The following is a 22,590-nucleotide window of genomic DNA, read 5'->3' on the forward strand; positions in this document are numbered from 1 at the left end:
GCAACACACCACCTGCCCGGTTTCACAACCCCCTCTGTTTTCCCCCTCTGGAAATGCCCTTCAAAGTCACTAAGTATCACCAATAGTACCCTATATTCACATTACATCTATTTTACAACTATTTCAATGGAGTTCACAAAAACTTACCTGATTTAAGACTTTTCTCTAAGAAAATCAACAACCTATCAACAGTCCTCTGATATTAGAAGCTAATGTCATCATTTTATATGTAAATCAATATGATATAATAGAATTTACTGGAAGTCAGAGAGCTACTTGGCTTAAGAAGCACAAATGAAACCCAAATCTTTTGATTATCATTTCCAGAGATATATCATACATACACACACGTAATGAACTTTACCATTCAAGGTTTAATTTCAGTTAATTATTCATGTTTCAATAGGTAACACTATCATAAATTAGAAATTTAACAATACGCTGAATAGAACCAATCAAAGACTATTCTGAGCACAAGCTACTTTGGACTTTGCAAAGCAAACTCAATGTGGGAAATTATTACGAGCAGGAATAGGGAGACAACTCATGACCGTTTGAAGATTTTTGAAATGAAGATTACTAACTTGTATCTTATTCCACATTCTCTTTATAATTCCCAAAATTCTCTTTAGAAAGCAGGTTTCCAAGTAAGAATACCTAACATTATCTTTCTATACCACCACTTTAAAAATAAAAATAAAAAATAAAAAAACCTTTACAGTAATTCATCTGTATGTCAAGGCTGCCATCTTCTGGTCACACAAGGAATTACAGCTGCTAACAAGCGAAACCAAACAGCAATTTATAAATCCTAATTTACATTTTTACCCACATATAGTGGGACATGAGCACATCAAAATTTCATTCCTTTTCAAGACTCTTTCCAATTACACAAAATAGCTGATAGGAATTATAAGAAAAATGTTGGACGGCAGCCATAGCTCAGTGGGTAGGGCACCAGCCACATACACTGAGGCTGGCAGGTTCAAACCTGGCCCAGGCCAGCTACAAACAATGACAACTGCAACAACAACAAAAAATAGCCAGGCATTGTGGGTGGTGCCTGTAGTCCCAGCTACTTGGGAGGCTGAAGCAAGACAATCACTTAAGCCCAAGAGTTTGAGGTTGCTGTGAGCTGTAACACCATGGCACTCTACCAAGAGCGACAAAGTGAAATTCTGCCCACCCTCAAAAAAAAGGAAAAAGAAAAATGTTAAATCTTTGTAGGTATTTGTCTTTGCTTGCCTGACCCCTTGATAATCCAGATACCACAAACAAGTCTTCTCGACAAAAGCAATTGTATCAGCTTTTAGGCCCTGTGTCTAAAAATTGTTCACATAACTTTACACAGTCCAAGAGATAAACCTCAAATGGCTTTTTTACTTTTGTACTTTTCCTCAACAAAAATGAGCCAAGATATCAGAGGAGGTAACAAAAGCCCCATAAACTTTACAGATTTCTACCAACATAAACACCTGAAAATGGAGAAGGGCGCAACAGTAACTATTAATTTCCTACTGCTGCTATAACAACTACTGTATATTTTGAGGCTTAAAACACATTCTAGAGGTATAAATTATAAAATGTGCCTTACCAAGCTGAAATCAAGGAGTCAATGAGGCAGCATGCCTACTGGAGGCTGTATGGGAGCCTCCATTTCTTTTTCTCTAGAAGCTATTTACATTATTTCTTTGGTGGTCCCTTTCTCCTTCTTCAAGCCAGCAGCACTGCAGCTTCAAATCTCTCCCTGCTGTGCCTGCTTCCCTCTTATAAGGACCCTGGTGATTATATTGGGCCCACCTAAATAGAACATTTTTCCCACTTGAAGATCTTTAACTTAATCACATCTGCCAAGTCCCTCTAACTATGCAAGGTAATAAACACATTCATGGGTTTCTGGTACGAGGCCATCTTCAGCGGGCCATTATATTGCCCAATAATCCTTAGAAACTTACCTCTTCTTATTTGAAAAACCCAGAATGTTTTGAATTCTTAGTATTACACAAGGAATATACTTCTCATCTCCACTTCTGCCACTTAAAAATACTACATGAAAAAGTAAAAGAGGTGATCTTGTAAGTATACAGAGAAATATCTGTCTATTCATTCTGCAGTGTTGTTTTACTATCTACAGTAGCTGAGAAAACTTGGGCAAGTGACTAAACTAATTTGAATTTCAATTTCTTCAACTTCTGAATGGCTATCCCTCCCCAACTATCAAATTCTAAAAAATGCACCACACACGGCAATTTGTGTGCTGAATGCCAGGCTTAGCACCTCAGGAGTTATACTACTTCATCCCTGCAAGAAATGTGAGGACAGTATTAGCCCTGTTTTTGAAGATGTGGGGAAAAAAGCAGCTCAGTGAGGTCACATACACGACATACGGACATACAGCAAATATGTGACAAGTCACAATTCTGACCCTGATCTGTGTCACTCAACAGTCCCTAATCCTTACCATGCTGCCTCCCTACAGAGGCCCTCAAAATAGTCTCTATTTTATTTACTTATTTATTTATTATTTTATTTTTTTAGACAGAGTCTCATTTTGTTGCCCTTGGTAGACTGCCATGGCCTCATAGCTCATAGCAACCTCAGACTCTTGGGCTCAAGTGATCCTCTTGCTTCAGCCTCCTGAATAGCTGGGACTACAGATGTCCACCATAACACCCACCTTGTTCTTCTTTTAGTAGAGATGGTATCTCCTTCTTGCTCAGGCTGATCTCAAACTCCTGAGCTCAAGCAATCCATCTGTCCCAGCCTCCCACTATGCTGGGATTACAGGCGTGAGCCCCACACCCGGCCCCATAGTCTCTATTTTAGTAAACATATCCAACTCCTCACAAACTGAGATCAAAATTTCTTATTCTGGGTCTCTTAGTATCTATCATAGTATTAGATATACAATAAGCAATCAAATATGGAAGAGCACACAATCACAAATCAATATAAATTTTTGATGGTGGCATTTAGTCCTTTATAGGAATCCTAAGGCAGTATGTTTTTTTCAGGGCAACAAAGAGAGATTTTATTGAGGAAGAAAAAGAGCAAGTTTAGAGCATTTCCAAATAGAGTTGGAAGTGGGTCCCTCTGATAGAGAAGAAAAAGTGAGAGAGATCTTAGGCATTTTTAAAAATAAAGGTTTGTGGCTCAGCGCCTATGGCTCAAGCGGCTAAGGCACCAGCCACATACACCTAAGGTGGCAGGTTCAAATCCAGCCCGGACCCGCCAAACAACAATGATGGCTGCAACCAAAAAATGGCCGGGCATTGTGGCGGGTGCCTATGGTCCCAGCTACTTGGGAGGCTGAGGCAGGAGACTCGCTTGAGCCCAGGAGTTGGAGGTTGCTGTGAGCTGTGAAGCCACGGCACTCTACCCAGAGCTTGAGGCTCTGTCTCAAAAATAAAATAAAATAAAATAAAATAAAATAAAAATAAAGGTTTGTCACTAACCAAGCTCAGGCTCACAAAGATGTGGCTAATCCTAATTTCCTTCAGTACTTTGGTCCTTTGAGGGACATATTTGGTTTTCCCATTTACAATGTAGTGGCCATAAGTGACCAAATTATACTGTTGTGGCTTAAAACAGTTTCTTCAATTTCATCGTCCTGTATGAAAATTGTACTGAGTCCATAAAGCTGAACTCCACTGTATCCCCTAAAATGATACCTCTCTTAAAGAAAAAGCCAACACAGGGCTTCCCCTTCCCTCTTGTTCCACTAAATAATATAATCAATGAAATACACTCTCCTAGATCATGAATCAATACCATCTGAACTAACACAGCATACTACTATATTAGGAGAAGAAAACAAAGTCCAAACAGCAGAGAACGATCTGAAATGAGTCAGAAAAGGAAATCATCAAGAGACTGGGGCAGGTGGGGTAAGCTGTTCCTCTGTCAGGGTCTCCCTGAGGCACCTCTTCAGCACAGTCGCCCGTGCACCGTAAATGCACACCAACAAGCAGGGTCATCACCACCCACAGACAGTGCTGAGCCCTCCTGTCCTACCCCTCTCCTGCCTTCCTCTTCTTCCCTTCTCTGCCTGTGAGCCCAGGCTCAGACAGCGGGGACCACTGGAAAGATGGGGTGTGCTTACTGAACTTAGCTCAGGAGACTTTGCTGGAGAATTCGAGCAGGTGTACCACACACATAAACAACTAACAAAGGCATTCAGAATGAAAAAATGCACTGACCAATGTCACTGGCAGGGCTTCCAAAAGAACCGCCGTTCTCCCGCCGGCTCTACCTCTTTAACACCTCAGGAACTCGCTTTATCCCTCTGCGTCCATCTGCCCTGGCCTGGTGATCTCTCCTCCGGACCCTGATAATCATCTCCTCACCTCCAGACAGCTGCCAGACGACCTTCTTAAAATTACACATCTGATCAAAGTTGTTCCTCTGCTCAGCTCTTCAAAAGACAAAGGACAAACTCCTTACCACAGCAGGCACGCCCTGCGATGACTCCTCACACCATGCTCCGCCATCTGGAACTCGAAAGTGTATCAAAGGGCCCTTCAGAACTCCAGTACCCTTTACCCTTCCCAGCACCCACCACCTAACCATCAAATTCTAAAATGGGATGTAATAAAACTGCACTGAAATTGAGATTCCTGCCAAAGGAATAGATTTTAGCTACTCTTGCCACAAAAATTAAAAAATGAGCAGTTATGTGAGATGATGGATATGCTGACTTGCTTCACCGTAATAACCATTTTACTAAGAGTCAGTATCACATAACATCATGGTATACACCTTAAATAGACAGATATTTTCAAAGAAAATAGTTAAGTTAAATGCAGCTGAAAAATACATACTCTTTAAAGCCTTTCCTTGAGTCAATACCCATGGCTCAGACTAATCCAAAGAAAATCTACCATTCCTTCCTTGCAGGCTCTCCCTCTGCCTTACAGATGCTCCTCACACAATGGGGCTACATCCCTAAAAGCTCATCCTAAGTTGAAAATACTATGAGTTGAAAATACATTTGATACATCTAACCTACCAAACCTCACAGCTTCTCCTAGCCTACCCTACCTGCACTCCACACTAGTGTGGCTGACGGGGAGCTGCACTGCCCGGCATCGTGAGAGAGGATCTTACTGCACATATCACCAGCCTGGAAGAAGATGGAAATTCAAACTCCAAGGTATGGCTTCCACTGAATTCGTATCACTCTCACATGGTCATAAAGTTGTAAGTCAAGACATCATAAGTCCGGGACAGCCTATGGTTCCCTTGCTTTAAATGCCTGTAAAACTTTAGTGCACTTACATGTCTGTCTCCATTTCTAGACAGCAAGCCTCTAAAAGGTAGTTACTTATCTTGTCACTTTATCCTCAATGCCTCCATGACATGAAGAACTTCAAATCTAAATCCACACTGCCAAGGAAGGACAAAAAAGCAGAAGAAACTAGAATAACTGAACAAAAGTAGCCTATAAAAAAAGGAACCAAAAAGGACCAAGAGAGAAAAGATATAAAAGGAAAAGCAGCAGAAAACAGGTATTTTGTAGTAACTGAGGTTTCTTCATACAACTCTTATGGTTTAGGGTTCCTAAGAAGCGATTAAAAAGTCTGCCTGCTTTATGTATTTAATGTCTGAAAATGGAAAAAAGGCTAACAGGCACACTGAAAGTAAACAGAGAGGAAAACAGGTAAAAGGTCCTCTTAGCACATGCCTGTGCTTAGACGCACGGAAAGAGAATAACTTGTTTGAGCGTGGTCAAGTGCCTAACCATTCTATTCCCACCAACTGTACAACAAATTCCCTGGTAATCTGGAAATACCCACACTTCCAGCTCCACTCATCTTTATATACATACAAGCAATTTCCATCTGCAGCATTTACTCAGAGCTCCTTCCAACATACCACCTACACTTCACCGTCGCCCTGGGGTAGCCATCCTATTTTCTACTCAACCTATCCCCTACGATCCAGTTATACAACTGTGCATGTGTTTAGCAAAATATTACAACTGCAAATGAGTTAACCTTTATTAACTTATGAATATTTCAAAATCTATCATGATTAATTTAAAAGGTAAGACACATTCCAAAAGTTGCCAACCTTTCTTCTACTATATTGCTCAGTGATTCTCCTTAGAAAAGGCCAACGAAGATCATGAAGGATGCTACATATTCGTTTTAAAACATGGTATTGAAAGTATAAACAAAATAGGATAAACCCTCGCTAGGAAAACCCCATGATCAGGAACATGTGTACCGTGCTCTGTAGCTGACGAACACCTCACAGCATCAATGCGTCTGATCCTAACAAGACCCCTAAATGGATTAGGACAAGGTGGTCCCATTGGCCCTGTTACTTATAGGGGAGCTAAAACCACAACCCAAGTTGTCTTCACCTACAAGGCTCTACAAGAACATGGGCCTGGAGAAAACTTCAGTGAGTTTATAACACTCACTGTTAATTTCAATAAAATCTACATGTCTGAGCTGATGGTCACTTTTAAAATAACAATTTTATTAACCTAGGCTTTTTAGTAGGTCTAAAATATGTCATTCTGAGAACAAAAGTAGTAACCTGTTTGATCTACATCTGGTACTCACACTGTTCTGCACCTATCAAAATATTCTTAGGTAGGGGACTGCTGAGCCCATTACTACTAGGGTATAAAGCAGTGGTTCTCAACCTTCCTAATGCCGCAGTGCTTTAATACAATTCCTGTGGGTCATGACCTACAGGTTGAGAACCACTGGTGTAAAGTAAGATTTTTTTTTATAAGCCTAAATTAGTGGTATTTAAATACCAATGAGTTGTAGAATCATCCACAATAGAGATCATATTTAAATTACAGGGTCCTTGTATTTTCAAAAATCTTCATTTATAACCAGATGCCCAAGCAACTGATTCTAAAGATGGTAGGCACTTCTTCAGGCCCCACTTGGAGATGTACTGTTAGGGGCCATCAGAGAAACATTTGCAAAACATGATATAATTTATTTCCTAGCTTTGTCAATCTCAAGTAACAAGATTGAAAAGGACAACCTACTAGTGCCTATGTGTGTGAAGACATCTACATGTCACCCATGCACAAACATTAAGAGAGGCTGCTTTTAGCAGCAGAGAAATGTCAATATTCTTTCATTTCTAAACTAGACCAAAAGTAGAGTAAGACACCACAAATCTTAAAACCTTAAAAAAAAATCACCACCACTATGCTATAGCATCTGCAGTATTAAAGTAAACCTGCCCCCACCTTTGATCTAATTATAGATTCTACTTCTCACAGAGCTTTTTCCATGTGATGAAAACTGAGCTATAAAATAATTGAGGTAGGGATTTAGAGATTTGGCACAGCAAACCTCCTAATAAAAATGGCACAAATGAGACTCTTCTTGCTATTGTTACATATTAAATCTTATTTGATTGATTTTATTGTATTCCAAATTGCAAACACACGGTAGAAGGCTTTAATTACAGTTTTATTGATTTATCATTAAGTTTTAATCAAGTTGCTGCAACAGGAAATGGTTATTATTTTGGCAGTATTCTTTTGCTTCTAAAACTACAATAAAGAGTGGATATATTCAGTACCAACAAAAGCGTTACTGTATCTAAGGAATTTAGTTTGCCATATAACAATCTTACATCAAACCAAACATGGCACAAAATAATGCCTGACCTAAACTATTTCTTACTATCTCTATGTTACTATACTCTTCTGACTATTGACAGCTATAAATGTTTTTGTTTTCTAATTCTTTTTATAAATGTTATTTCCTATTCCTTTTTATTTTATGTATAAAAGTTTATTTCCTCTACATTCACCTGTTTCTTGCTCTTCTTTTTAGCAAGTACACACACATACACGAATTGGAAATCCAAAGTTTACCCTCTAAGAAACTAAAACAAGTTATTAAAACAAATATTTTTGAGAAAACACACTAAACAGCTTCAGGAAGCTTTTTTAAAAAAGTTCAAGGATTATTAGAACATCAGAACCATATATCTGGCAAACTGTTTACCATGCTAAACCATAACTGAATTCAAAATCAACTAAAATTCACCATCAATGGCTTAGTGCCTGTATCTCAGTGGTTAGGATGTCAGCCACATACATGGGGGCCTACTAAACAATGACGCCTACTAAACAACAACTACAACAAAAAATCAGGCATTGTGGTGGGCACCTGTGGTCCCAGCTCCTCGGGAGCCAAGGCAAGAAAATCACTTAAGCCCAAGAGTTGGAGGTTGCTGTGAGCTGTGACGACACAGCACTCTACTAAGGGCAACAAAGTGAGACTCTGTCTTAAAAAAAACAAAAAAATGTTCCATATATAAAGTCCTCAATGTATGTACCTGCTGCTAATCAATTCTCCTCTTAAGGCTCTCCATGAATCACAGAAACTGTAAACAGGTGTTTGACATTAGGTCTCAGCCATCTCCAGACCACAGAAGCCCTAAAAGATATGACAAAGAGAGGAATGTCCTAGAACTGTGTCTCTCCAGTCTAGGGACACTTGTTTCCCAATTCCAAAGTTTACCTACCCCACCTCCTGTGCCCAACAGTACACACACAGCATATTATAACATTTAAAAGGCTCCAATTTTTTAAAAATATTAGATATTAGCAGCACTCAGGGATGTATGCTAATTATTGAGGACTGTTCACTTATCTATAGTGTCAGATACCATGAAAAGTATGCATGGGCCTTTTTTTATTTTTTGCTCAACAGCTTTTGGTAGAGACAATTCTCCCACTGTGTGACAGAAAAGAAGAAAGGACACCCCTGGAGGGTATTTTCTACAAATGAAAACATGGATCTTTAACATGACTAATCTAACAAGTACTATTTCCCCTACCTGATATCACTTTATATTCTCTTGACAAGTCTAAGAGGCAGAAAGTTTATAAACAGACTGGGTGTGGTGGCCCATGCCTGCAATCCTAGCACTCTAGGAAGCCGAGGCAGGGGATCCCTTGAGCTCACAACTTCAAGACCAGCCTGAACAAGAGTGAGACTCCATCTCTATGAACAATGAAAAACTGAGGCAAGAGGATCACATGGGCCCAAGAGTTTGAAGTTGCTGTGAGCTATGACACCATAGCACTCTAACAAGGGCAACAAAGTGAGACTCTGCCTCAAAAAAAAAAAGTTTATAAATTGAAAAAAGGATGCCCTACAACATGGTAAACTAGCTTTCAGACAAGATAGCCCCATGGGAAATGAAACAGGGGGCCAAGGTCTTTATTTGCTGCTTGCTCTCAGCAACATATTAAAAATGTAAACTTGTTCGTCTATCAAAGGATGTAAAAGAGAAACAGAGAACTATAAACCAAATATTGAATTTATAAAAATATATTCAACTCTCATCAATGCAATACACAATTATAATATAAGAGGCCAGGACAGTCTGTCACAAGGAAAGAATTTTCACAACCCAAGATTGGTAATGCATGCAATGAGGCTTTAATGTCACAATATAATCACCAACAATGATTTAAACCCAAGATCAGATGTTAGAAAATTCTTTTGTAATTAAGCATAAGTTGCTTTTTTCTTTTTGCAGTTTTTTTTTTTTTTTTTTGGCCGAGGGCTGGGTTTGAACCACCACCTCCAGCATATGGGGCCAGCACCCTACTCCTTAGAGCCACAGGCACCACCCATAAGTTGCTTTTATAGTACAGTTTAGCCAGGCTTGGTGGCTCCTGCATATAATCCCAACATTTGGGAAGGCCAAGTCAGGAGGATTGCTTGAGGCTGAAAGTTTAAGATCAGCCTGGGAAACACAGCGAGATGACATCTCTCCAAAAAGTGGTTAGCATGCCAGTAGTACTAGCTACTCAAGAGGATGAGACAGGAGGACTGCTTGAGCCCAGGAGTTCAAGGTTACAGAGAGCTATGATCATGCCACTGCACTCTAGCCTCGGTGAGAGAAAAAGACTCTGTCTCTAATTTTTTTTTAAATTTTTTTCAAATAAAAGCAAAATAAAAATTAATTAATCAAAAACTTCCAATCAAGGCCGGGCGAGGTAGTTCACACCTATAATCCCAGCACTCTGGGAGGCCACGCTGGGTGGACTGCCTGAGCTCATGAGTTCCACACAGTCTGAGCAAGAGAGAGACCCACAACTCTAAAAATAGCCAGGCATCGTGATGGGCACCTATATTCCCAGCTACTGGGGAGGCTGAGGCAAGAGCATCACTTGAGCCCAAGAGTTTGAGGTTACGATGAGCTAAAGATGCCACAGCACTCTACCAAGGGTGACCAAGTAAGAGTCTGTCTCAACAACAAAACCTTCCAATCAGTAAATAAGAAGTAAAGTGAAGTTTAAACAAATTTCCAGATAGAATTCTAGCAATTTCCATATGTTCACCTTACTGAAGAGACAGCCAATTCTAGAATGTCCATACATTCACCTACCCGAGAGATAGACATAGATTTCACTAGATTCCTAAACGGGCCTACAGCTTATCAAAGGATCTACTACTTTGTTATTTGCTACAAAAAAAATTTACTATACTGCTAATCTCATCACTTTTGTAACTTCAGTACATTATGAAAGCAATTTTTTTTTAGAATCCAGAGTTAACTTGCGCACTGCAAAACCATTTTTAAACCAATATCAAAAAGTTTTACAAAACACGTCCTTTGATAAAAGGCTTACAAACTAAGACCTTAGTCTTCACTGTGTCATCTGTTCCTCCTATGCCCACAAGACTGGTGGTTTTCTGATTTGAAAATAATACTTGCAAGGAATAGACAACTTCTGGATATACAAAAAAAATTTAATAGACATTGTCCCTTAATTTTGGGAAGGAAGAGGAGAACAGAGAAACTTTTACTTCTATTACACACTTCTCTGCATTAGTTTGAAGGGTTTTTTAAAATCGTAACTATGCATCCATTTTTGGTTTAAAATACTTTATCGCTTGCATTATTATTTTTTCTTTAATAAATAATTTATATGGCTCAGCGCCTGTAGCTCAAGCAACTAGGGTGCCAGTCACATACACCGAAGGTGGAGGGTTCAAGCCCAGGCCGGGCCTGCCAAACAACAATGACAGCTACAACCAAAAAATAGCCGGGCATCATGGCAGGCGCCTGTAGTCCCAGCTACTCAGGACACTGAGGCAAGAGAATCGCTTAAGCCCAAGAGTTGGAGGTTGCTGTGAACTGTGATGCCACAGCACTAAGAGTGACATAGTAAGACTCTATCTAAAAAAAATAAATAAATAAATTATAAAAGAGTTTGTTTTTTAAATGCATGGTAGGGACAGACTGGCTCTCTTTTTGTCATTGTTTCAATTGTACTTTATCACAATTAGACACTGAATAATCTATACAATATCATCTCTGTAGTATTCATTGAAACTTGCTTTATGGACTACCAAGTTATCCATTTTTATTAAATTTCCAATTATGCTTGGAAAAAATATACCCTCTTTAACCATTGGGAACAGAGTTACATACATGTCCATTAAACCAATCTTACTACTGTGTTGTTCAAATCTTCTACAGTTTATACCTGCCTGATCTTAATGCTTTGAGAGATGGGAACATCTCCAACTAAAACTACGGCTTTGTTCATTCCTCCTTATAATACTTTGAGTTTTTGTTTTATGTTCTGAGACTATGTTATTTAGATTCAGGCTTCTTACATCTCCCAAAAGAACTATTCCTTTATCTTTATGTACTGATTTCTTCATTTATTCCCTTAAGTCTTTTTTCCCCAGTATTTACATTATTTTACCAGCTCTATTTCAGTTAGTACTTTTCTACCAGAGTTTCATCAGATAAGCAAAACTACTGTTAAGGCTCATGCCTGTAATCCTAGCACTCTGGGAGGCTGAGGGTGAAGGACTGCGTAAGTTCAGGAGTTCAAAACCAGCCTGAGCAAGAGCCAGAGCAAGACCCTGTCTCCACTAAAAATAGAAAAACCAGCAAGGTGTTGTGGTGGGTACCTGCAGCTACTCAGAAGGCTGAGGCAAGAGGATGGCTTAAGCCCAACAATTTGAGGTTGCCATGAGCAATGCCACAGCGCTCTACCCAGGGCAGCAGAGTGAGACCCTTTCTCAAGAGAGGAAAAAAAACCTACTATTAATATGAGTGATAAGAATAAGGATATGGAGATTCAACAGGCAATTACGGGAGCTAAGCAGTTTATGTAGAATTGTTGCTTCTGTATCTAGTTATGGGACAGAAATCAAAGGGCAGACAATAGGGAAGGGAAGACAAATGTAAAGTGGAGAAGAGCAAAACAAACTGGAACTCACAATTATTTTTCAACAACCTGTGAGAGGGAAACTATAGTATAAGCTGGCACTCACATGTCTGATGTAGAATTTGAAGAGACTCGGCTCCGCGCCTGTAGCTCAAGCGGCTAAGGCGCCAGCCACATACACCTAAGGTGGCAGGTTCGAATCCAGCCTGGACCCGCCAAACAACAATAATGGCTGCAACCAAAAAATAGCCTGGCATTGTAGCGGGCGCCTGTGGTCCCAGCCACTTGGGAGGCTGAGGCAGGAGACTCGCTTGAGCCCAGGAGTTGGAGGTTGCTATGAGCAGTGAAGCTATAGCACTCTACCCAGGGGAACAGCTTGAGGCTCTGTCTCAAAAAAAAAAAAAAAAAGAATTTGAAGAGACTAAAGAGAAACATCCAGCAGGAGCTGGAGCAGTGTAAGCCAAAGGCCAACACAGCCCACCAGCGGAAATCAGTGACAGGCTATGTAAGTTACAACAGGCTAGACCCTACACCAACCTGCTGAGCACAAACACAACTGCTGCTTCACTTGCACCTTTCAAATTATGTGCAAATTTCTCTTACGGCAGACAAAATCTGAAACTACCTTAGGAAAGGAATTCTGAGAAAAGTCATTTCAGCTCAGTTATGCTGACACAATATACAAAGCACCATCACAATTTACATGGACAGTCTCTTCCACCTCTTTAATTGTATTCTTTCTATACAATTATGTTTTATATATGTCTTTTATAAATAAGCAGACGGTTTGATTTTTTTCTATGCTATCTAAGGCTCTATCTTTTAACTATCATGTTTAATCCATTTACATTTATTGGGATTTATAGCATACATAATTTTAAAAATTATTTTTTAAATGACATGAATAGCTGACCTGAAAACAGATGCAGGATTTGCATATCTGAAGTATTTTATACGTATAACTGAAGTGTATAAAAGTGGTAAGCGTTACTTACCACTTCTCCAGCAGAGGCAGCCAACATATGCTTCACAGGCATCAAATATGAAGAAGAATCCGTATGCAAAAACCATTTCACATATTCGTAGGTGATAAAAAATGCAGCAGCTGAAATTTAAAACAAGCCAGTCTTTCACAAAGTTAAAATATATATTTAAACTTAATTAAGGAATACATCTCATAAAAGTATGACAATAATTACTAAATTATGATACAATAAAGATGACAGTCAAACACATACCTTTTCTTTCACCCTCACTCTTTCAGAATTTACTGAGGCCATGTCTGATCCTGGACTTACAAAAATGCAGAAAATATTATTCCTACCCTGAGGGAGTCTAACAGCTAACTTAGAATTTACCATATTGTATTGACAAATTACTTAGCATTTTTTAAGACAACTTCAGAAAAAGATACGGGTTTCTGTGATTCAAAATATCATCACATACAGTCATAAAACAATCAGCTACACTGATTTACTGACAGGATAAAATTATAAACATACACCTTAATTTAAATAAAATGTCTATTCTAATATGTAATGTTTTATTGCTGGTTACTCAAAATAAGCATGGCTACATTTTACTACATCAATTCACCTGTACATCAAGGAAACAATAAACCATTTAATTGAAACTGGAAATCAAAATCTCCAAAAAGCTACTCCTATCACCATGAACTAATCACAGTGCATGAGGACTTTAAAACTTGTCAGGTACTGTTAATCAAAAGATATTTATCAGTTCCATAAAAGATAATGCGCAAAAGGAATGACAAATTCACCTCTTGAAGGACATTTGAGCATGTCACAGTAAAGTATGAAATAGGAAAACAGCTTGACAGTGGAAGTCAGTTCTCCAAAGTCAGCAAACTCGTAAAGGATCCTGAGGCTACTGCATATCAGCACCAGGCCAAATGAGCAGGCATGCTGTCCACAGATGAGCATACATACCCGTTCAGGCAGTTTTATACAGTTAACACAGGTCTACTGCCACCGTGGTTCTTCATAAGGCTTTTCCCACTTTGGCCTACTCGATAAATGTGCAGCCATACCATCTGCACACAGCATTCAGCTGTTAAGTTGTGCCGCTACACATCCCATCCCCTGCCCTCCGCCCTCCTACTCCCTCTGAAATAAATGGAGAAAGACAGTGTTCAAACTTCATTTACTTCATGGTTAACCTTCTCAAGCTTGTCCAACTTTATGCTACTTTTGTGATGTACAAAGTCCTTTAAAAATGTAAGTTCCAAACCTCCCCCTGATCCCTAAGTGGATCCAAGAAGGCCTCTACATAATTGGAAATGTGGGCAAATATGGGAACCCACGCCCCTCTCCTACACTCACAACTATGCCTAGCATGAGTGTATACCCAGTGACAACTTGTTACAACCAATTATTCAAAGTACTAAGACATACAAAAGTTTAAGGATAACCCCCAGTTTACTGTTCTAATGATTGCTTAGGGAGGAGGAAAGGAAAACAAAAGCACGGAAACACTACTCTTCTCTCTGCACTACAAATCTTTATGTTAAAGCTGTGCTCAAAGATTGGGCATTTAAATGTGAGGATGACATAGGAGAAAGAATTTATCCTGAGAAAAAAGAAAGCATACCCCCAAATTTAAGAACCTCCTCGAGCAGTGGTTTTATGGGTATGTTTTGTGTCTGGTGATTTTTTGTTTGTTGCCTTAGTTTACTTTTGAGTGCAACTAAAAGCATCCATCAGTAAACTACAATAAGTACCTGAAAAGAAGTATACCAAAAGTGGATTAAACAAAACCATTTAGGCTGGGCACCTGGGTCACACCTGTTATCTATGGGAGGCCAAGGTGAAAGAATCACTGGAGCTCAGGAGGTCAAGACCACCCTATGCAAAGAGTAAGACCCCATCTCTACTAAAAATAGAAAAATTAACTGGGTACAGTGGTGTGCACCTGCAGACCAAGCTACACAGGAGACTGAGGCTGGAGGACTGTTTGAGCCCAGGAGATTGACACCACTGCACTCTAGCCTGGACAAGAAGTGAGACCCTGCCTCAAAAAAAAAAAAAAACAACCAGATCATGTTGAGTATAGAATAAGAGAGACGTAAGTCGTATAACATGACTTCAGAACCAAAACAGAAGACCCTGGCAAGAAAGTATCCAGGAGAACATTCATAAGAAACACTTATTATCAGACCAGAGCAATCTAAGAGTTATTTAATCTAAGAGCATCTTAAGATAGAAACATTCAATGCCTCTCTGTTTTACCTGCTCCACAAGACTCTCCAAGGCAGTTATCAAACCTGGCTTCACATAGGAATCACTTTGGAAGCTATTAAAGGCCCTGATACCCTGGCAAAGCAAAGTAAATTTCTAGGGAAGACAAACAGGTATCAGTATTTTTTTTAAAGCTTCCCAAGAGATTCCAGTGTGCGGATAAGGTTGAGAACCACCGCTCTAAAGGGTCTCATAATCATAACCAATGTTAAAATAACACTTTCAGGATTCCAAGCAGGAATATTTTTAAACAACAAAAACCATTTTGCTTATTTTTTTCCATTAAAAATAGACTAAAATGGACACTATATTACCATCTGATTCCCAAACACTGTGTTAAAAAATGGAAAAATTCAAGATGAGTTATAACACATAAGGAATTTGATTGGGTAAGAGCACATACCATTCTGACAATAAACCTCATTATCTTGGCTTAGAGCAGTGAGAATATCAATATGATTTTTACCATTAGGAAAGGATCCAATAGCAGCAGAAGGAACACCAGCATATATTCCATGAAAACCACCAGCCTTATTAAATCCTTGGGGACTCTGCAGCCTGGTCTTAATGGTATCCAGAGGAAATAATATCAAGTCAACAGAAACACCTGCTATCCCACCAGCCTTTAAAAAGACAGAGAGAGAAAAAGAAAAAAAAAGTTACAATAAACTAAGCTCTCTGCCATTTGGAGGCAGGTAGTCTGAAAAGCATGTTTCTCATTACTTGCAGTCCACGGACTTCTTTGGCACAAATGAGTATCAATCTAATATTCCTAGAAGATTTTCCTGGGAAAATAACCATTACTATGCTACATTTTCAAATTGTAAATTTTATATTAAAATTTTCTTTCTTTTTTTTTTTTTTTTTATGTAGAGACAGAGTCTCACTTTATTGCCCTCGGTAGAGTGCCATTGTATCACAGCTCACAGCAACCTCCAACTCCTGAGCTTAGGTGATCCTCTTACCTCAGCCTGCCAAGTAGCTGGGACTACAGGCGCCTGCCACAACGCTAGGATATTTTCTGTTGCAGTTTTGGCCGAGTTTGAACCCACCACCCTTGGTATATGGGCCCAGTGCCCTACTCACTGAGCCACAGGCACCACCCTTAATTTTCTTTTTAAATACATTTATTTTTAAAACGAACTTCAAATTCTTTTTTGTTTTCTTTTTGAGACAGAGTCTCAAGCTTTCACCCTCAATAGAGTGCTGTGGCGTCACAACTCACAGCAACTTCCAACTCCTGAGCTTAGGTGATTCTCTTGTCTCAGTCTCCCGAGTAACTGGGACTATAGGCGCCTGCCACAACACCCAGCTATTTTTTTGTTGCAGTTTGGCCGAGGCTGGGTTTGAAACCGGCACCCTACTCACTGCACCACAGGTGCTGCCCTAAAAACCATTTTTTAAAAAGACAACCAGAAAACACCTCATAAAGGTAGAGTTCAAAGTCTCCTTCCCATCCCTGCTCCTGGTAACTTAGCAATCACTTTTGTAAGTTTCTTGTTGTAGCCTTCCAAAATTACTTTGGACATACACAATCAAATATGAATATCTATTTTATTTTCCTTTTCTTTAAAAGTGAAAGATAGTGTATACTATGCACCATTCTGCGCTTTTTCTCATTTAACAATTCCTCTTGGTGATAGGAATCACTTTGGAAGCTATTAAAGGCCCTGATACCCTGGCAAAGCAAAGTAAATTTCTAGGGAAGACAAACAGGTATTAGTATTTTTTTTAAAGCTTCCCAAGAGATTCCAGTGTGCCGATAAGGTTGAGAACCACCGCTCCAAAGGTTCTCATAATCATAATCAATGTTAGACCAAATGTCAGACCAAATGTTCTAGTTTTGTCTTTTTAAATCACTAATCAGTAAATCCTCTTTGACTTTGAGACTTGAATTATGAAACACCAAGCCTTGTGAATCTAAATTTGTATTTTAAGAATTGCAGCTCTAAGGGTTCATATAGTATTCTCTCTACCTTGTATATATTTGAAAATTCCTTGGTAATTTTTAAATTGAGTAATTAAATGGTTTTTGTTTTTTTTTTTTTTTTTTTGAGACAGGGTCTCAAGCTGTCACCCTAGGTAGAGTGCCATAGCGTCATAGCTCACAGCAATCTCAAACTCTTGGGCTCAAGTGAGTCTCTTGCCTCAGCCTCCCTAGTAGCTGGGACTACAGGCGCCTGCCACAATGCCCAGCTATTTGTTTGTTTAGCAGGGCCAGGCTGGGTTCAAACCCACCAGCTCCGGAGCATGTGGCCGGCACTCTAACTACTGAGCTATGGGCACCCCCCATATAAATGGATTATTTTTTAAAGATCTAAGTTGCTAAAGGAAATTAAAACCTAGCCCAAACTGCTCATCTCTCAAGAGACACCACATTGCTTTGGAGAAGCCATACTGTAAAAACTGATTAAGACTACTTCGTGCCATATGATTATAGTGAAGCATATGCAGAATGTTTTAAAACTGGATACACCTTAGTGAAGAAACAATTCAGGCATAAAAACAAAATATGTAAGCAAAATGTGTACCCCCTAATATTCTAATATAAACTTTTTTTAAATCAGAGAAAGAGAAAAAATTTCAGAAAAATATGAACATAAAGATAACATCAAAGGTTAACATACAAGATCTAAAGGCATCATTTATAAAAAGAAATCAACCAAACTCAGTAAACAGATGGAAGGACCTCTATAAAGAGAAAACTCTCGGCTCGACACCTATAGCTCAACCGGCTAAGGCGCCAGCCATGTACACCTAAGGCGGCGGGTTCGAATCCCCAGCCCGGACCCGCCAAACAACAATGATGGCTGCAACCAAAAAATAGCCGGGCGTTGTGGCGGGCGCCTGTGGTCCCAGCTACTTGGGAGGCAGAGGCAGGAGACTCGCTTGAGCCCAGGAGTTGGAGGTTGCTGTGAGCTGTAATGCCACGACACTCTACCCAGGGGGACAGCTTGAGGCTCTGTCTCAAAAAAAAAAAAAAAAAAAGAGAAAACTCTCAATGTGTTTCCTAAGTAACTTTTTAACCAAATTGCTAATTTTTCCTCTATTTTGAATTCTGAACCATGTGAACATATTACCTATTTAAAAAGTAAATATATACTTTTTTTACTTGTATTTACTTATTTTAGTAAACATATAGTTTTAAAACCTATACATTTCATGACACAGAAAAATAAGAATCAGTATTATTCAAATACACAGGTAAAGTTCAAACTGATCAATTGTTTCTATCCTTTAAGTTTACAAAATGTTCAGGCACTACAAAGCTTGGCACTTAGCACATACTATCTACTTTTCTTGCAATTTACAAAAAAAAAAAACACTGAGAAAATGAAATATTGTGATGAGAAATCCAATAATGCCTCTTTTTAAATTAACTAGTATAAGTAAATTATTAAAAATTAGTTTATACTAGAAAAGTACATTACTATAAATATTAATACATACTATATGAAAGAAGTCCAAAGACCATGAAGGTGCACTCTGAAAACAACCCAAAAGATGTCACCAAAAGAGCATAGAGGTGTGCTGGCAGAGAGTACAAGGGGTACTGAAAGAATAACCTATAATGTGGGATTTCTTTCTGGATATAAAGGTGGCCTAAGTCATGGGAAAAAGTTCACAAGTAATGTGATGAAAAGCCAAATTTTTTGGCATTCTTCTCTATTGCATGAGTATTTTTATAAATGCAGCAAGTAGAGCCAGGCACAGTGGCAGACACCTGAATACCCACTGTGCTCCTAACTGGGTAGTACAGTGACATTCCATCTCTAAAAATAACAATAATTTAGTAAGCAAAATATTTTTCCTAACTCTTCATGTTCTCACAACACAGAGAGAATAAAAATCCTGATGAGAAAGTCTGACGTGACTCAATTCTTTAAAAACACGCTGCACTTCACTCTAATTTTCTCTTTAATCTTAGGAGAAGGTTCAGAGAAGTGCTTGCTATCTCCTGCTAAATTTCAATCAATAAGTTAAGTACTCTTTTAATCTAGTTGCTACCTTACATGCATTGATTCTCTAACCCTTTTCATCACAGTTCTTATCTTCCGAGAATAAAATGACCAGACTCTACTTATCCAGTAAAACACGAATGAAAAGTTACTAATTGCTTCTGTGGATTTCAAACTTCTATCACTCAAAATGTCGTTTAAATTCATGAGACTAAAAAAAAAATCAGCTAACAGAGAACATGAAGAATAAGAATAGCTACATATTTAGTCACATTTAAGATTTAAACTAAAACTTTAAAGAATGTTTATAATTTTACATCAATATTGTTTTGTATATAATTATGTATAAAACAGACAAACCAACATCAATGAAATTATAAAAATATCTATCAAATTATTTTGTCATTTAGCCTGACATTTTTATTTTGTTACAATCATTTTATCAAAAAGATTATCAGGCAAAAGATTAGTTTCAAGATTCATGGTAGCTTACATTGAAAAATTCTAAGAACTCAACAAAATCCAAAAAAATTGGACATAACCCAGATAACCAACAAGCCTTGCTACAGTGTCACGATTTGAGACCTCTGTATCTTATAGATAAAGCACACGTCTCTACCTTAAGTTAATAAATATACAAAGTGCTAGCAGGCTGTAGAGAGGAAGTGCCTAATTAGTGCTCTGAGAATTGAAAAGATCAGAATTACATGCTATAAAAACTTTATTCTCAAAAGGAGCCAGGCATGGGCAGTACCTTTGGCTCAAGGAGTGGGCACCAGCCCCATATACCAGAAGTGGAGGGTTCAAACCCGGCGCTGGCCAAAAACTGCAAAAAACAAAATGAAAAAAAAGAGGAGCCAGGCACAATAGCAGCAGCAGAAAAAGGCATTGCTACTCAACTCCAAGACCAAATAAATAAATTAATTAAATAACCTGTGCGATTTACCTAACCAAAATCAACACAGACCACTGGTCTAAACGACAGCTAGGAACCAGCCATAATAGCCAAGTGTTGTGGTGGGCACCTGTAGTCCCAGATACTCAGAAGGCTGAGGCAAGAGAATCACTTGAGCCCCAGAGTTTGAGGTTGCTGTGAGCTATGATGCCACAGCATTCTATTGAAGGTGACAAAGTGAGACTCTGTCTCAACAAAAAAGAAAGAAAGAAAGAAGAACCAGCCATATCATGAACATGGCTTTACAGGGGAAACATTTCCTCCCTGACATGTTTGGTTTCCTCCACAATGAAATGGCAACTGGTGATTTGGCCCTCACTTTCTGGCATCCTTGTTTCCTTCCCCATTAGCCATTCATTCTCTCTACAGCACCTTGCCCCCCCTACACTAACAGCTGAGTTACTAATCTCTTGCCACTGGCTAGCCTATAAATCTTCCAAACTTTTAAACAGCCCTGAGGATGAAGAACAAAATCCTAGCACAGCCTTCTAGGTTCTGGAAATTCTGGAGCCCATCAACTCCTTCACCCCAAACTCCCACTATTTGCCCTCTGCTCAGGTGCCTTCTTACTACCTGGATCTCACTTTTCCCCCATTCACTTTATCTTCCTCATTTCAGGACTTTGTACAGATGCTCCCTAAACCCTAGTTCAGGTTTAGATCCACATGTTGTTTCCAAGTACTGAACAAAATCTTAAGTATATGATTAGCATGTGTCCTTTTGTTTCACGTCTGTTCAACTAGACTGTAAGATCTATGTCTGTTTTGTTCACCAATATTTTCCCAGCACAAGCGTACTGGAGGCACTCAAAAGCTATAATAAAGGGTTATTATCCATATTTTAGAAGGCACTACAAATCAACCTACAAAAGGTATACTTAATAAAAATTTTTTTAAAAATAGCAAAAGCAGGACCAAGCAATTCCCAAAAGAAAATCATAAATGGACAAGAAAAATATGAAAATATACTTCTCTACCATTAATGATCAGGTACACACAAATTAAAATATTACCCTAATTAAATTAAACTTTAAATATGAGAAAAAGTTAAGGGTACTATTAATGGAAACATTACCATAAACCACCAGAGGACAATCTGACAAAAAGAACATTCTACATTATCAGGCCCTTTGATCCAGTTGTTTCATTTCTAAACATTTCTCCCACAGACGTAAGTACACAAATATACAGGAATGTTCACTACTGCAAATATGCAATAGTGAAAAACTGAAACAACCTAAAAGCCCATCCATGGGGGTCTTGTTAAATAAATTAAGCTATGCCCAAATAATGGATCACTATAAACCCTTTAAAAGGATGAGGTTGATCTGTACTTACTGGTATAGAAACCTAAGAATATATTCCTTTTTTTTTTTTTTTTTGAAAGGCAGACTGCCACATGCAGCGCCTCATTTGGATGTGTCTGGAGTCTTGGAAGCTTGACTACCTGATGTTCTCCTACAAATGGACCTTGAGAGTTTGTCTGGAGGTTCTAGCAGGGGAGCGCAGCTACTTGTATACCCTTGACTGAAGAATGGTCCTCCTCTATCGGGGAAGGTCGTCCTCTTCAACCGAGCACGCAGCTTCGGGAGGGACGCACATGGAGCAGTGAGGGAGGAAGGGGACACCTGCCCAGCCAGCCAGATCAGCCGAATCAACCCTGGCGATCCATGGGGTGACAGATGTCGCAGCCAGATCGCCCTCACATCCAGAATATATTCCTTTTTTTCTTTTCTTTTTTGAGACAGTCTCAGGTGGTCATCCTCAGTAGAATGCCATGGCATTGTAGGATCACAGCAACCTCCAACTCTTGGGCTCAAGCAATCCTCCTGCCTCAGCCTCTGGAGTAGCTGGGACTATAGGCTATCTTTTAGACAAGATTTTGCTGTTGCTCAGGCTGATCTTGAACTCGTGAGCTCAGGCAATCCACCCGCCTTGGCCTCCCAGAAAGCTAGCATTACAGTCGTGAACCACCAAGCCGGGCTTAACATTATATTCTTAAATTAATCATGTATAAAATATATGCTATATAATCCTACATTTTTAAAAAATGTGTAACTACCTGTATACACATAATTGAAAGTCTGGAATTACACACTAAATTGCTAGAAGTTACTACTTCTATGGAGATTCAGGATAAGAAACATTATTAGTACCTTGTTAATTTCTGTATTTCTCAAGTTTTGTGATGAGAAGTACAAATGTATAAAAGTCTCTCAAAATTAAC

General features: G+C 38.9%; 1 protein-coding gene across 3 annotated transcripts in view; it reads right to left on the minus strand.

Moving 5' to 3' along the window:
• The window catches only part of SLC25A26 (solute carrier family 25 member 26), a 180,379-nt gene that overhangs the window by 152,936 nt on the left and 4,853 nt on the right, over positions 1-22,590 (minus strand). For all 3 annotated transcript variants that reach the window (XM_023510696.1, XM_012802563.2, XM_023510697.1), the window contains exons 2-3: positions 15,917-16,073; positions 13,189-13,298 (exon numbers count right to left, since the gene is read on the minus strand). In XM_023510696.1, coding sequence (XP_023366464.1) covers positions 13,189-13,298; positions 15,917-16,073 — 267 coding nt within the window. The remainder of the gene's footprint in view (positions 1-13,188; positions 13,299-15,916; positions 16,074-22,590) is intronic.

This window comes from Otolemur garnettii, unplaced genomic scaffold (assembly GCF_000181295.1).
Source record: "Otolemur garnettii isolate 467f Iridium unplaced genomic scaffold, OtoGar3 scaffold00015, whole genome shotgun sequence".
NCBI lineage: Eukaryota > Metazoa > Chordata > Mammalia > Primates > Galagidae > Otolemur > Otolemur garnettii.